Source organism: Tachysurus vachellii, chromosome 13, assembly GCF_030014155.1.
Source record: "Tachysurus vachellii isolate PV-2020 chromosome 13, HZAU_Pvac_v1, whole genome shotgun sequence".
Classification (NCBI taxonomy): domain Eukaryota; kingdom Metazoa; phylum Chordata; class Actinopteri; order Siluriformes; family Bagridae; genus Tachysurus; species Tachysurus vachellii.
This window is the reverse complement of record NC_083472.1, coordinates 7,271,977-7,285,558: the sequence shown is the minus strand read 5'-3', so window position 1 is coordinate 7,285,558 and position 13,582 is coordinate 7,271,977. Positions and strand designations below refer to the sequence as shown.

The following is a 13,582-nucleotide window of genomic DNA, read 5'->3' as shown; positions in this document are numbered from 1 at the left end:
AATAGCTCAGAGGTTAAGGCTGTGGAATCTAAAAATGTCAAATCTAAAACTGAACTGAACACGAATACACGTGTTGAATTAAGTAGGGGGTTTAAACAAAACAAAAAACAACCGGAAATGAGGTTTGCTTGTCGCACATTATTGATGTACCTCTCGTCATGGCGACTGAACGCTCGGAAGCGTTTAGCGACAACGGGGAATTTGCACATTCCGGTCAGGTGTTTGCCTCTTTTAAAAAAAAATATATATATATATATCATTCTAATTATATTTTGCAATGCTTTATAAACGTTTCTTTTTAAATGTAAACGATATATATATATTTTTAAATTACATTTAGGTCGGTTAGTTAGCAGGCTAGCTTAGCTTAGCTTAGCTTAGCTTAGCTTGAATTTCGTTGGTCTGGTGATTCGTCTAGTTTCTTTTCCAGTACCGAACTTCATATCCTAGTTTTGTTGCACATAATAAATGTATGTATGAAACTAAAGAATAAGGTACAAAATACGTTAATACACCTAGAATTAATGCTATTCTTAAAGTTTAAACTTATTAAATTTCCCATAGATTGAAAACCCCACTGTAAGTTTAATGCTATGTTGGATTGAAGTCCACAGACCAGCACACCCATAGGTGGTACTTTCCCAAACGGGCAAAAAGGGAAAGAACGTAGTTGTATAGAATTTGTTTTGGCCATAAAGTGTATATAGGCATCATCAGTTGCTTGGTATTGAATCTAAATGTGTTTAAAAGACGTAGTGAAATAATAACGTGTTTATGTTTTGTTTTTAATTATTTGTTATACAGGATGTGAAGCTCCTGAGGTCACAAAATTTCCCCAGCCTGATTTAGGGGTATCTGAAGACATGGGAGGAACAGACATGGCAGATCCATCTTTAGCCTACAGCACAGGTCCAGTGACCGGAGAAGAGGAAATGGAGGAACAAGAACTGCCAGTGGATTTTGACAGACAGTGGAAACTGGTGAATGAGAACCCACAGGATTTCAACAGTTGGACCGATTTGTTACAGTATTGTGAACAAGAGGTGAGGGAAAACGCTGCTTTGGAGTGAGTTTAATAACATAACACTGAAAAGAACTGCATGTAAGCTTTATAAATAATGTCGCTTCATCATCTTTTGTCGTTCTGAAATGAGACCAAGTGCGTTTCCGTCAAAACATTTTTCAAACTGTTGCAGGGTCATTTGAGAGCATCTCGTCAGGCCCTGAGTGCATTCCTGTCTAGATACCCACTCTGCTATGGATACTGGAAGAAGTTTGCAGATTTGGAAAGGAGAGCAGGACACAACAACAAGGCTGAGGAGGTGTGGAATGCAGTATAAATACTATGAGAGATTCAGTTTTATGAATGATAAGCATGAAGATTTAAGATATACACAGCTGAACAAACACGAGACGACAAATTTTCAAGCTGCAGATCACAGTTTTTAATTGTCTATAGAACTGTTGTAGTCATTTCATCTCAAACCAAAGAAAACTGCTATACAAGCAGTTTCAGTGTTCTGTTCTGAATATGACAGAGACAGGAGATATTATAGTCAACAAAAGACTAAAGTATAGGTTACTATTTATCTAAATGCCTTTAAGTGCAAACTACATGGAGCTCTGTATGTACTGAGACTATAAAACAGTCCCTAAGCCTCAGCTCCTTCTCTTGAAATAATCTCTTTAAAATTAACAAAAAAATATGATTGATTAAATGACTAAAATAAAACCAAAAATGTTTATACAACTTTGATATTGTAGATGGTGTACTCTGACATAAAAGTTGTCAGTTCTGTCCTTGTGACCTGCATGTGTTTGGGGAAAAATAGTTGATCCTTTGTTTGATACTGTGTGCTTTATATTTATGACAACTGATTTAAGAATAGTTTTTTTTATAAACCCACTATATACTATAATACCCACTCCCTAATCTTTGTAAATTGGCTTCAGGTCAGCAAAAAAAAATTCTGTGTTAATTCCTCAATGAATAATAGCACATGATACTGATTTGCAGGTGTGTGTGCAAGGACTTACAGCAATCCCTCTCAGCGTGGATCTGTGGATACATTATATTAACCTCCTGCTTGGCACACTGAATATGAACCTGCCTGAGTCGACACAGCGCATTCGCAGGTAACATGAATAGATTTTTACTTCTTTTTTTTATACTGTTAGTTAAATATATCTCGGTTCATGGTTTTTTTTTTTGTTTGTTTGTTTGTTTATTTACATATTTATTTATTTTCTATTTGGACCTACAAAGTTCCCTCATGTGACCAGCATTACCTCACTAGCTCAGGGTTTCTCATTTCCCTTCTTAAATGCAACTGAACGTTTATGTAAACTTTGAATTTGCAATTAAGATAAACTGCATGGAAATGCAGACATTACAAAGATTAAATACTGCTCATTTATAATACTGATATGATGTGTAAAAAGGATCAAAGAAAATGGAAGAATACATTATACAGGTTTTGGGACTTTAGATATTTGTTGGAATTTGTTTGTTACATGAAGAATAAAACACGATAGGGGGCACTGTTATAAGAAAAGAACCAACACACTGGTTGTGTGCTACCTGCGAATCACTTTCATATAACAGCATTCTTAAAAGTGTTTTACAACTTTTTTTTTTTTTTATTATTATTATTATTATTATTTTTTTTTTTCTTTTAAACTCAGTCTAGAAAACTTAACTAAACATCTCCTCCCAGACTTCATCATATTAACGAGTACACAAGTTTTTAATCTGTTTCTTCAGGGTGTCCTTGTTACAAATCCTTATTATTTAATTGTTGCTGTGGAAATTCTAACATTTTAGAACAAATTCATTAATACAAAGCTGAAATTTGAAATACAGTCTGAATTATATCAGAGCTGCTGTTATAGAAAATGAATACACATAGTCTGACCAGTGAGATTCAAGCATTTGAATAGAAATCCAAGGTCTGTGGGTGGTGTATTACTGTCTCAGCCTGCATCCTCTCTCTGTTCCATAGTGTGTTTGAGGATGCTCTGGCTGCTGCAGGCTGGGACTGGCACTCAGACCGCCTGTGGGACCTGTACGCAGAGTGGGAGAAAGAACAAGGAGACCTGAGAGCTATGACTGCAGTCTATGAGCGTGTGATGAGAGTGCCCACCCAGCTCTACAGAACCCACTACGAAAAGTATGTCAACACAAGTGAAGAGGGATCTAAGAGGGTTGTTTACACAGCTGTTCACTTTGAGACACAAATCCGCATACAAACACACAGATTTGTGAGAACTTGCTGATATTTCTTCTCACTATCATATCTTGTGATCTTTTTTTCCCCCCTTCATGTATAGATGCAGCTGAATTTATCACCCAAAGCCTTATTGGTAAACTGTCAAACACCTGCAATTCAGCACTACAAAATTCAGATCTCCAAAATATCACAATTTTGTTTTGATTTTTTTTGTCTTTTGCTTTCACAGTCCATAAGAAAATGAGTGTTGTACTGGAGACCCTTAAGGCTGATGTAAATGATTCTTTTTCTGTCCCTGCAGATTAAAGACCTGTTTAACATCAGATCCACTTCAGGATGTCCTGAGCCCTGAGGAGTATGAGAAGGTGAAGGCTGAGTACAGGGAGAATCAGATCCAGGCTAAGAAAGAGGTGTCTGAAGTTACAGCTGGTGAGGAGGAGGAGGAGAAGGACAGGCCACCCGGGGAGGACGATCCGGCAAATGATTCGGTAAAGAACTTGCATTTTAATGTGCTGAGATAAATGTAATCGCTTTAGGGTTGAGTGACTGATAACATCAGCCACTGTTGATGTGCTGGGGAGTCACCAGAGCTTGCAACGATGTAAACTAACAATGTCTATAAATCTTTTGTAGAGAAATAATATTAATGAAAATAATTAAATCTAATTATTATAAAATAATTATACCTTTTTATCTGAAGTATTATGTACACTGGTGTTCCTGTTGTTTGTTGGAGAACTGCCGTGTCTTAATTTTCATTATATAGGCATCTGGCCTTTTGATCCTAGGCATTAATGACATACCTTTACTAATTGTTTTGTTCAAACTTGCAGCCGACAAGCTTTATTTTTTCAAATTTTACTCCTATAGTTGTAATGATACATCAACTGATGCTAAGCTAGGGCACATCATCAGTGATGTTCCTGATCTCATTGGGTGTTTTGGGTCTTTCGAAACATCAGACACCCTCCTTCAGGTGACCCAACTGAGGTTGATCAAGCCTCAGCTTGTGCCATAGCAGCATTTGTCCACGGATCTGCTCTTTTGATCCAGAGCCACCTCGAAACCTTCTCTGCAGCCTCTGTGCTATTACAGATAGCCCTTCTTCTTCTCTCACCCGTGATGCCGAGTGCAGTGTAGGCCCTGTAGAGGGACTGCCCTGCAAAGCCTCTGCACCCCACCTCCACAGGTAAGCACCTTGCCTTCCAGCCTTGGTTATGGCAGTCGTTGACAAGGCCTTCATATTTCGCCCTCTTCCGCTCAAAAGCTTCCTTGATTCAATCCTCCCATGGCACAGTGAGCTCCAACATGACCAGGTTCTTTGTTGCCTCAGATACCAACAATGTCAGGTATCAAGGTGGTATTGACGACATGCTGGGGGAACTTAAGTTGTCTACACAAGTCCACTTTCAGTTGCCAATCCTGTGCGGTGTTAAGAAGCCCTGATGTTACCCTGGCAGATCTTTCTGGTTTCTCTCCAGCCCTGATGAAGCTGAAGGTTTGCTTGGGGTGCTTTGACTTTCAGCAGTTGTTGATAGTAGCCTGGATGCTCTCTGCAGTTGTTTTGAGCACCTGGTCATGCCTCCAGCGATACCGGCCTTCCCCAAAAGCTCTTGGGCAGCAGCTCAAGATATGCTCAAGAGTTCCCTTTCTCTGGCACAAGACACATCCTGGTGTATCGACTAGACCCCAGGTGTACAGGTTGGATGGGCTGGGGAGGACGTCATAGACTGCCTGCACCAGGAACTTGATGTGGTGTGGCTCTGCCCGCCAAAGGTCAGCTCAAGTGATCTTCCTCTCCACAGCTTGTTCCCATCTAGTCCAGGCACCCTGACGTACCATTCCCACTGCTTTGCTGGACCTTTCCTCCTCCACCGCAGCCCTCACCTCACCTTGAACTAGCTGCCTCCGCTCCTTCCCAGGAGCCTTGTCGAACCGGGGCCCTTGAAAGGTTCCTAGCCCAGCCCTTCCTCTGGCCACTGCTCCCACCAGAACACCATGGTGCAGCCGTGACTCTGCCTGGTCTACTGCTGCCTCTGCCCTCCATTTCCTGCCAGTCTTGACCACTACCCCTGCCCCGGAGTCTTTAGGGTCCCTAGACTCACGGTACTGCAGCACCTCTCTTACGCGCAAGACTTTGAACTCCTCTTCGATGGATTTTAGAGGGAGCTGCAGCTTGCAGGTGTTTCCATAAAGGGCGATGCTACTTAAGCTCCTCGGGAGTCCCAGCCATATCCTTAGGAAGCGGCTGACTCTCCTTTCCAGTTCTGAGATGGTGGTAATCGGAAACTCATACAGGAGCAGAGGCCACAGTATCCTTGGTAGAATCCCATGTTGGTATACCCATGCCTTAAACTTTCCAGGGAGCCCAGTTTTGTCGACAATCTTCAGCCACCTCTCCAACTCCTCACAGGTGTTTCTGATGGATGTTGTATGCCTGAGGCTTCTGTCGAAAGTCTTTCTCAGGCTTTTAACTGGTTTTTCAAACAGGGTTGAGATTTGAGTTCCTGATATGGTAAAACGAAACTTCTCCACCACCCTGCCCTTCTTCAGCACTAAGGATCTGGATTTAGCAGGCTTGAATGACATCCTGGCCCATTCAGTCAGCCTCTCCAGCCCCTTAAGGATCCATCTGGCTCCAGGCACTGACTCCGCTGTCAGTGTGAGGTCATCCATAAAGGCACGGATTAGTGGTTGCCGTGTTCCAGTTTTGGATTTGGGCCCTCTACACTCCGGTTCAGCAGATTTCACTAACATATTCATTGCCAGAGCGAACAGGATCACCTGAGATGGTGCAACCTGTGATTATTCCCACTTCTAGCCTATGCCACTCTGATGTTGTTGACCCAGATGAGACTCTCAGCTTAAAATCACTGTAGTAATCCTGGATAAGGTTTCTCACTATGACAGGAACATGGTGCCTCACCAGAGCCTCCTGTACCAGTTTGTGGGGCATATAAGCATTGGCCAGGTCTAACCACAGCACCACCAGATCGCCCCTGTTCTCCTTTGCTTCTCTGAGGAGCTGTGTAACCACGCCTGTGTGCTCTAGGCAGCCTGGGACACCTGGTATGCCACCTTTCTGCACAGAGGTGTCTATGTATCCATTTTTGAGGAAGAACTCTGCCAAACGCTTTGCAACTATGCTGAAGAAGATCTTACCTTCAACACTTAGAAACGAGATGATTCTGAACTGGCTGTTGGTCTTAGAGTCTTCCTCTTTTGGGATCCAAACTCCCTCTGCACACTGCCACTGTTTTAAGGTTTTTCCTTTCCTCCAGCTAACCTTTAAGATCCTCCACAGCCGCTGTAGCAGCTTGGGGCAGTATTTATACACCTTGTAAGATGTTCCGCTTGGTCCTGGTGCAGACCTAGACCTTGCCATCCTAACCACTTCCTGTACTTCTTTCAGGTAATTCTCAGGTCGAATGCCTCCACAGGCTCTGATGGTGTTATCAAGGCGTCACACTGCCCCAGCTCTTGTTCTCTGGAGGGGTCACTAAAGGTATTTGAAAGGTGTAAGGAATTTTCTTCTGTCGCCTGGACAGGGTAACTAAATTCAGCCGCCTCGACCTCTGCTCGGTTTCTGGTTCCCGGCAAGTACTCGGGGTAGTCTCAATGAAACACGCCAGTCAGTCTTTCAAAGAGAAGTCCCAAATTTTATTATATCAAACATGAATATATATGGAGGAAGAACATAATGTGTGTGTGTTGAGCTTAATGCTAGTGTCAGCAGAAGATACCTCGACCGTTATCATGAAGCAGGAAACCTCCCAGAGCAGTATCATGTTTTTCATAACTTCTTTCATACAAAGCGGAGCAAATGTGCTAGAGAGAGGAGGTTATGCTAAGGTCAAGGTATGTGTGTATGAAAGAGAGAGAGAGAGTATGTGTGTGTATGTGATTGTGTGTAAGAAAAGAATATTGTGCTTTGTACAGAAAGTCTGCAACATTATCAGAAAAGATGAAGTATTTCATACAATTATTCTCACAAAAGGTGTTGGTCGATTTCCTCCTTTGAAGAGACTAGGCGTCCACCTTTCTTCTGCCCAAGGAGCTGCTTGGTGTACTCGAATGGGTTCCTAATAAAGGCTGCTCTCCTCCTAGCCCTCTCCCTTCGCCGCCTCCTATGTTGCTCGGCTCTGCGCAGGGTAAGAAGCTTCTTCCTTAAGATGCAGCGCAGCTCTTCCAGTGGCCCACGCTCCTCTTTACCAGCTGCCTTGTACTGCTTCTTTAGGGTTTTCAGCTCTATTCGAATGTTATGGATTTTGACTGCCCTCTGGTTTTTGGTGTATGGTTTCTTTACTCCTCTCCCCTCCTCCACACCAAACCTCTCCACCGCCAATCTCACTATGATGGCCGTCATAGTTTGCAGCCTCCTCCGCATCACCCTTGGCCATTGCTTTCAGCACCTTATCCACATCGTCATCAAACGTCTGCCACTCGGCTGTTTTACATGCTTGAGGCTACCTGATCCTCCTATTCTCAGGCTGCATGACTGGAGGGACAGTTTGCACCACTTGGAGGCTCTGGGCTCTATGGGGTGCTTCCGGGCCCTGCTCCTCCTCTGACTCACCAGGCACTAGGCCTGTGCATTGTGGTGCTTGCCGTTGCTCCAGATATTTCATCCGTGACTGATGGATCTTCAGTCCTCTTGCATTTTTGCAGATCTTTCCGCAAGGACATACTGCGTTCATAGTCGTTTTTCCATTGCTAATGGTCAATAACCTTAAATCTGTCCGACTGGGGTTCTCCACCCACCCCCGCCCCCCCAAGGCTCCCCTGGGGGTGTTGTTCATTTAATTGATCCGTAGCTAGATTTGGGTTCCTCTTCAGGGGTGCTAGCCCATGCCGCCCCAGTTGCCGTCTTCCCGAGCTGCCATCTGTCTCTCCAGAAGTCACCAACCTCTTCTTGGTTGTCAACCGGCCTGTTCCTGGTAGTCACTGATTTCTTCAGACTGACAGTTGTAATGATGCATCAACTGATGCGAAGCTAGGGCACATCATCAGTGATGTTCCTGATATATATTTGCCATAACGTGATTTTTCACCTGTGTGCTCTTAGGCTTGTGAATCACAGACTCACACTTAAGTGGTATTTATTTCTGATACCCCTCATTCTGAATCATAACAAATTTCAAGTTTTTTTTATTAGTAACTGTTTCATGAATATCTTTCAACTATGCGGTGGCTTACCCACTTCCTGATTAATTACCATTCCTGCAAACAGGCCTAAGTGACAACAGCTATATGACAACGTGTATAAACAGCGTGTGTTACATTTGTGATTTATTTTTGCCATGTAGGAAGAGGAAATGCAGAAAATGCGTGAGCTGGTCTTGGCTAGTAGAGAGGAAATGCATCAACAGAATGAGGCTGAGGTCAGGAAGAGATGGAATTATGAAGATGCGGTAAGACTTTGTATAGGATTGCAGTGTCTCTTCTGATGTAAAATTAGAGCTCGGTTCTGGGTTGTTTTTTTTTCTTTGGTAACTTTTAATTAACTAATGAAAAAATTCCCTCATTCCTTTTCTCAGATTAAGAGGCCATATTTCCATGTGAAACCTTTGGACCGGACCCAGCTGAAAGCATGGCACACGTACCTGGACTGGGAAATGGCTGAAGCTGAGGAAGCACATGCTGTCATTGAGGGGATGAGTGTGGAAGGTCAGGAGGGTTCAGAGGTCAAAGAGGGAATCGCTGACCATCGGAGGGTGAAGATCCTCTTTGAGCGCTGCCTCATTGCCTGTGCACTCTATGAGGAGTTCTGGGATAAGGTAGAGCAAGACAAACTAAGCATGTCTGGGTGAAGGGTTTGTTTCAGTGTGGCACTTGAATTTGATTATTTTTTGTGTGTGTTATTGTAGTATGTGCATTATCTACAGCCACGAAGTCTGGAGGAGGCGCGCAGTGTTTATCGTCGAGCTTGTGAAATCCATCTGCCATACAAACACAGTTTTCACTTGCAGTGGGCAATGTTTGAAGAGCAACATGGTGAGGAGCAACATAAGGGAAAAATAAACATGAAAACACTTTTGTTACACTGATTAAATGTGAACAACATGACCAACATTTGTGCAGTAACATCACCTTTGTACTGTCTGGATGCCTGTACTGAAGTCTGCAAAAGTTTCCGAACATAATCAGACCTTAATGCTACAAAATGAACAGTGCAGAAATGATAGTGGAGAGTTTACTTGTTAAAAGTTTAAATAGTTTAACATGGCACAGGTTCAGTTGTTTGCAATTGGCATTAAAAAAATCCCCTTGATTATTTCAATATTTATTTTACTTCTAACCTTAAATTGGTTTAAGCCCTTGTTTCTGTCTGTATAAAAAGTTGCTCAAACAGCCATGGTTATGAATATTGTAGTACTTCTGTACAACCCCCTGACTTTAGCAGAATTTTGGTGCTTGATCCAAGCTGATTTTGCCAGCGGAGAATCGGTTTTTTTTTTGCAGTGGTAACTTGTAAAGAGGCTGAAATAAGGCTCTGGATCTGGCACCAGCACCTTCTTTGTGCACATTGCCATAAAATGCACAGTTTGGTAGTAGAGATTTACTGCATCTAGTTATAAGTAAATTGGCCATTTTACATTTAAGTAAATTGGCCATTTATTAATTTATAAATAAATCTATATACTTTTTATTTATGTTTGTGGCATGTTCTCCTGCAGGTAATATCTCTGAGGCACATCGTATCCTAGAAGCTCTAGAGAAAGCAATGCCTGGTCTGGCCGTGGTGCGGCTCCGGAGGGTGGGGCTAGAGAGGAGGACGGGTCATCTGGATAAGGCAGAGTCGCTGCTAAAGGAGTCACTTGAGGAGAATAAAGACAAGCCACACCTTCATGCCTTTTACTCTATTAAACTGGCCCGCTTTCTTCACAAAATAAGCAAGAATGCATCACGGGCTCGTGCCGTGCTGCAAGAGGCCATCGAGATTAGCCCAGTAAGAAATGACCTGAATCCACTTACCTGAGATTTTGTAGTTTGTTATATTTCTGTATATTTGCACAATTTTTGTTTGGTTTGAAATTTCAGTCCTATGAGGTATAGTGCATGTTTACTCCTTAGTTGTACATCCATCAGTATAACCTATGGTAATCCTTCCTCAAAACAAATTAAAAAGAAAAAACAAAAAAAAAAAACCAGAAAATAAATGTATAAACCTGCAGGTTAATAATAATCACAAGAAATATGTTTGAGCCTCCCGTGTGCTCAGGTGCACACGGCTCACTTGTCCTCTTGTGATCGACTCGTCTGAGACAGATACCATGTTTGATCTTAGCATCAGTGAGCAAGGACAGCTTATTTGGCAAATACAGTTGATACTTATTTCCTGAAAAGGGGGAGCTATGATATGAGGAAAGGAAAGCAAAGAGCACCGTGTACTTTATAAAATTACTATCAACCCTTCTGTTACAGTGATTCAGATGGCTGGAGTTTAAATGCTGTAACTCTCTCATTCTTGTTTCAATTGAGCTGTACATTTCTATGATTGTGTGTATCCAGGACAATAGCAAGCTGTACATGAATCTACTGGACCTGGAGCTATCTGGGGACCTGCGGGTTAACGGAGGGGGAGTCCAACAGTGTGTGAGCAAAGCTTTAGCTGCACCTCTCTCGTCAGATAGCAAGATTCTTTTCTCCCAAAGAGGTCTGCAGTTTGCTGAGGATTTTGGGACCACAGTGCAAAGGTCAGAAGCTAAACAGGATAACATTGATAAAAGACCAGCTGGTTTTTGCAGCACAGTTCTCATGTTATCATGTTATTGTGATACCTGTGGTAAGCTCTATATCCTTCCCTGCATTGACCCAGACAGCATTTTTTTTTTTTCACTCAAATTGCTCTCCACAGATCAGCTTGTGGGCATTTCTATCTTTAATTTACTGCCAGTTACCATGGTTTCACTAGTATCACTAGACTATTGTGATACACACAGGCAAACTACAATATATGTTGAAAACCACACATGATCACAAACCTGTCATCTCCTCACTAAGGCAAAAAATTGCGGACAGAAATAAAAAGAAGTGCATTTCTGTATACAAATGACACAATGAGAACAATTTCTGACATTTACTCTGGCATCTATTTTGGGGCAGTCAGTACAGCAAGCATCACTGCAAGTAAGAATAAATATATGGAGACAAAAAATTAAAAAAAAAGAAGTCCGGGGGGGAAAGGAAACATGATACAGGTCTTCACTACCAAATCATGTTTACTTTTTTGCAAGCTAAGTCACTCAACTTTATGCTGCTTACCCATTTCAAGTAATGTCTAATGTCTCTGGGAATTACTTCTTATTGTAAATGACTGACTTCAGGCCACTTTATTGCCTAGTCTCACTACTGGTGTGATTCTGAAAAGAAAAAGAAAAAAAACACTACATTTTCTTAACATAGCTGTTTACTTTTACACTGTGACACTTCAATAGTATCAACATATGCCTATGTACTAAAGACTGTTGTGATTATGGTTACAGTGTGCTGAGTATCTACGAGGAACACCAGAAACTGCTAAATGATCTTGGTGCAAAGAAACGTGGAGCAGAGAACAGGTGAGAGAAATTTACACTGACAACATATTTATTCAAACTCGCATTCATTTTTCATGTACGTTTAACACTTTTGCCTTTTTTTTTTTTTTTTAAATCACACTAGTGATGGCGACGATCCGGAGAAAATAAGTAAAATGGATGATGGCACTGCTCTAGCAGCAGCTCAGGAAGCTGTCCCACCTAGTATGCCCCCTGTTCCTCCTCCTCCAATGGTGGGTGGAGATACGAGTGGGTATGGAAACTATGGGAACTGGTATCAGGTATTTAACATCACTTTGCACGTTGTTCATGTTACTTGTATGCAACGAACCATTTTATTCAAGCTTCTACATGATATTATGGGAAAGATGTACTTTATTTAAAATGATGGAATGAAATTGTCTTATTTAAATTGCGTAAATGATGAAGATAGATAAATATACTGTATATCTCCACACTGCGTGATCATCGTGAAACGTTTCTTGTTACTGTTAAGCAAACCTTTCATCCGTTTCATTTTCAGCAACAGCAGTATGGAGGATATGGTGCCTACTCCAACCCCTGGAACCAGTACAGTCAGTACTACCCTTCCAGTTAGGGGTCCAGTGGGTCTTCATGGAACATGTTTACCATGGGATCGAGGTCATAATACGCATGAGCCGAGTCATTTTTTTTTTTTTGCCCACAGTCCACTCATCTCAGTGCTTTGATGGACAGCTAATTTCCAACATTTTATTCATGTCCCATGCTTCTTTTGAACTCTCAAAGATTCAGGTTGGATTATATTTGCCTTTTAAACAGTGTCACCCTGGAGCACATCTGTCTTTTTTTCATTATTTAAACTCGAATATTTTAACTTGTCAGAACCGTACGTGTCCGCATCGAGATGTTCAAGCAGTAAGCCAGCTTGTGTTAATTGTGTTTGTGTAATTATACAACAGAACACAGTCTGCACATTACTGGTTACTCAGTAGGGTTACTGAGTCATAGTTTTTGCTCACTACTGACTGCCCTTATTCGAGTGGTTCACATCTGTTTTTTACTCTTTTCTGCTGCCTCTGAACTTGCCCCAAATTATAATTACAAGCAACATCTGTTTCTCAACTGCGTTAAAAACATCTACTGTGGTCACAGCTGTCACACCTAGCATTTTCATAAGTATTATACATGATATTTACCAGAATTAAACCAAACGGCTATGCATTTTTGCCCCGTCTTTCATAAATACATAAAATACTGTCCATGTAAGAAATGATATAGAAGAAAAAATCTTTTGATCTTGAATTTGTGCAGAGACAAAAATAGAATTTTGTTTGTGACTCTTTGCACAATACATTTTAAAAATATTTTATACCAGTGGCTTGTGTTAAATGGTATAAATACCATAATTAAATAAAACTGTCTAGAAATATTACAGTAAGTATTTACTTAATTACAGGTGCTGTTTGTTTTTATAATAAGGCAAGATCAGTTATGCTGTTTTATTGTTTCACCATCATACCCTGCAAAAGACAGTCTGTCATCTCTATAGCTTTGTTCAGAGCACATCATTAGCATTTTATAATTCTTTAGACACTCTGTATTTCCATCTTAATCTCGAGTGGTGTGAGGTGAAATGTTCCGAACATATAAAAGCGATAGTGTTACAGGGAGAAGTCTAATTTACAGAAATATATTTAATGGACATGCTTTGTGTATGAGGTGCAGCTGACATGTTATGTACAAGGCTTTGTTTTATATATGTTGTTCTGTGTAAATGCCTGGGAAACATCATTCCTCCCCCCCCCCCCCCTCCCCCCTTGTTTAATGTTT

At 41.4% G+C, this 13,582-nt stretch overlaps 1 protein-coding gene across 3 annotated transcripts; it reads left to right on the top strand.

Moving 5' to 3' along the window:
• Window positions 1-100: 100 nt before the first annotated feature.
• Window positions 101-13,562, top strand: si:ch211-114c17.1 (pre-mRNA-processing factor 39). 3 transcript variants are annotated; one of them, XM_060884662.1, is made up of 14 exons: window positions 101-213; window positions 805-1,043; window positions 1,197-1,322; window positions 2,018-2,136; window positions 3,003-3,170; window positions 3,532-3,718; window positions 8,537-8,641; window positions 8,768-9,007; window positions 9,098-9,224; window positions 9,908-10,179; window positions 10,743-10,927; window positions 11,717-11,791; window positions 11,895-12,051; window positions 12,294-13,562. In XM_060884662.1, the coding sequence occupies exons 1-14, from the start codon at window positions 159-161 to the stop codon at window positions 12,366-12,368; spliced, it is 2,130 nt and encodes a 709-aa protein (XP_060740645.1). In that variant the 5' UTR covers window positions 101-158; the 3' UTR covers window positions 12,369-13,562. The 3 variants fall into 3 exon arrangements, with proteins under 3 accessions (XP_060740645.1, XP_060740644.1, XP_060740646.1); XM_060884661.1 differs by having other exon boundaries at window positions 11,892-12,051; XM_060884663.1 differs by having other exon boundaries at window positions 152-218; window positions 11,892-12,051.
• The last annotated feature ends 20 nt before the right edge of the window (window positions 13,563-13,582 follow it).

What these genes read in the sequence shown, in the direction of transcription:
- si:ch211-114c17.1 (XM_060884661.1), top strand. Translation starts at nt 159, where the DNA reads ATGGCGACTGAACGCTCGGAAGCGTTTAGCGACAACGGGGAATTTGCA. An exon ending in TACAGTATTGTGAACAAGAG is followed by an intron (nt 1,044 to 1,196) that starts GTGAGGGAAAAC and finishes AAACTGTTGCAG; the next exon opens with GGTCATTTGAGAGCATCTCG. An exon ending in TTTGGGACCACAGTGCAAAG is followed by an intron (nt 10,928 to 11,716) that starts GTCAGAAGCTAA and finishes TTATGGTTACAG; the next exon opens with TGTGCTGAGTATCTACGAGG.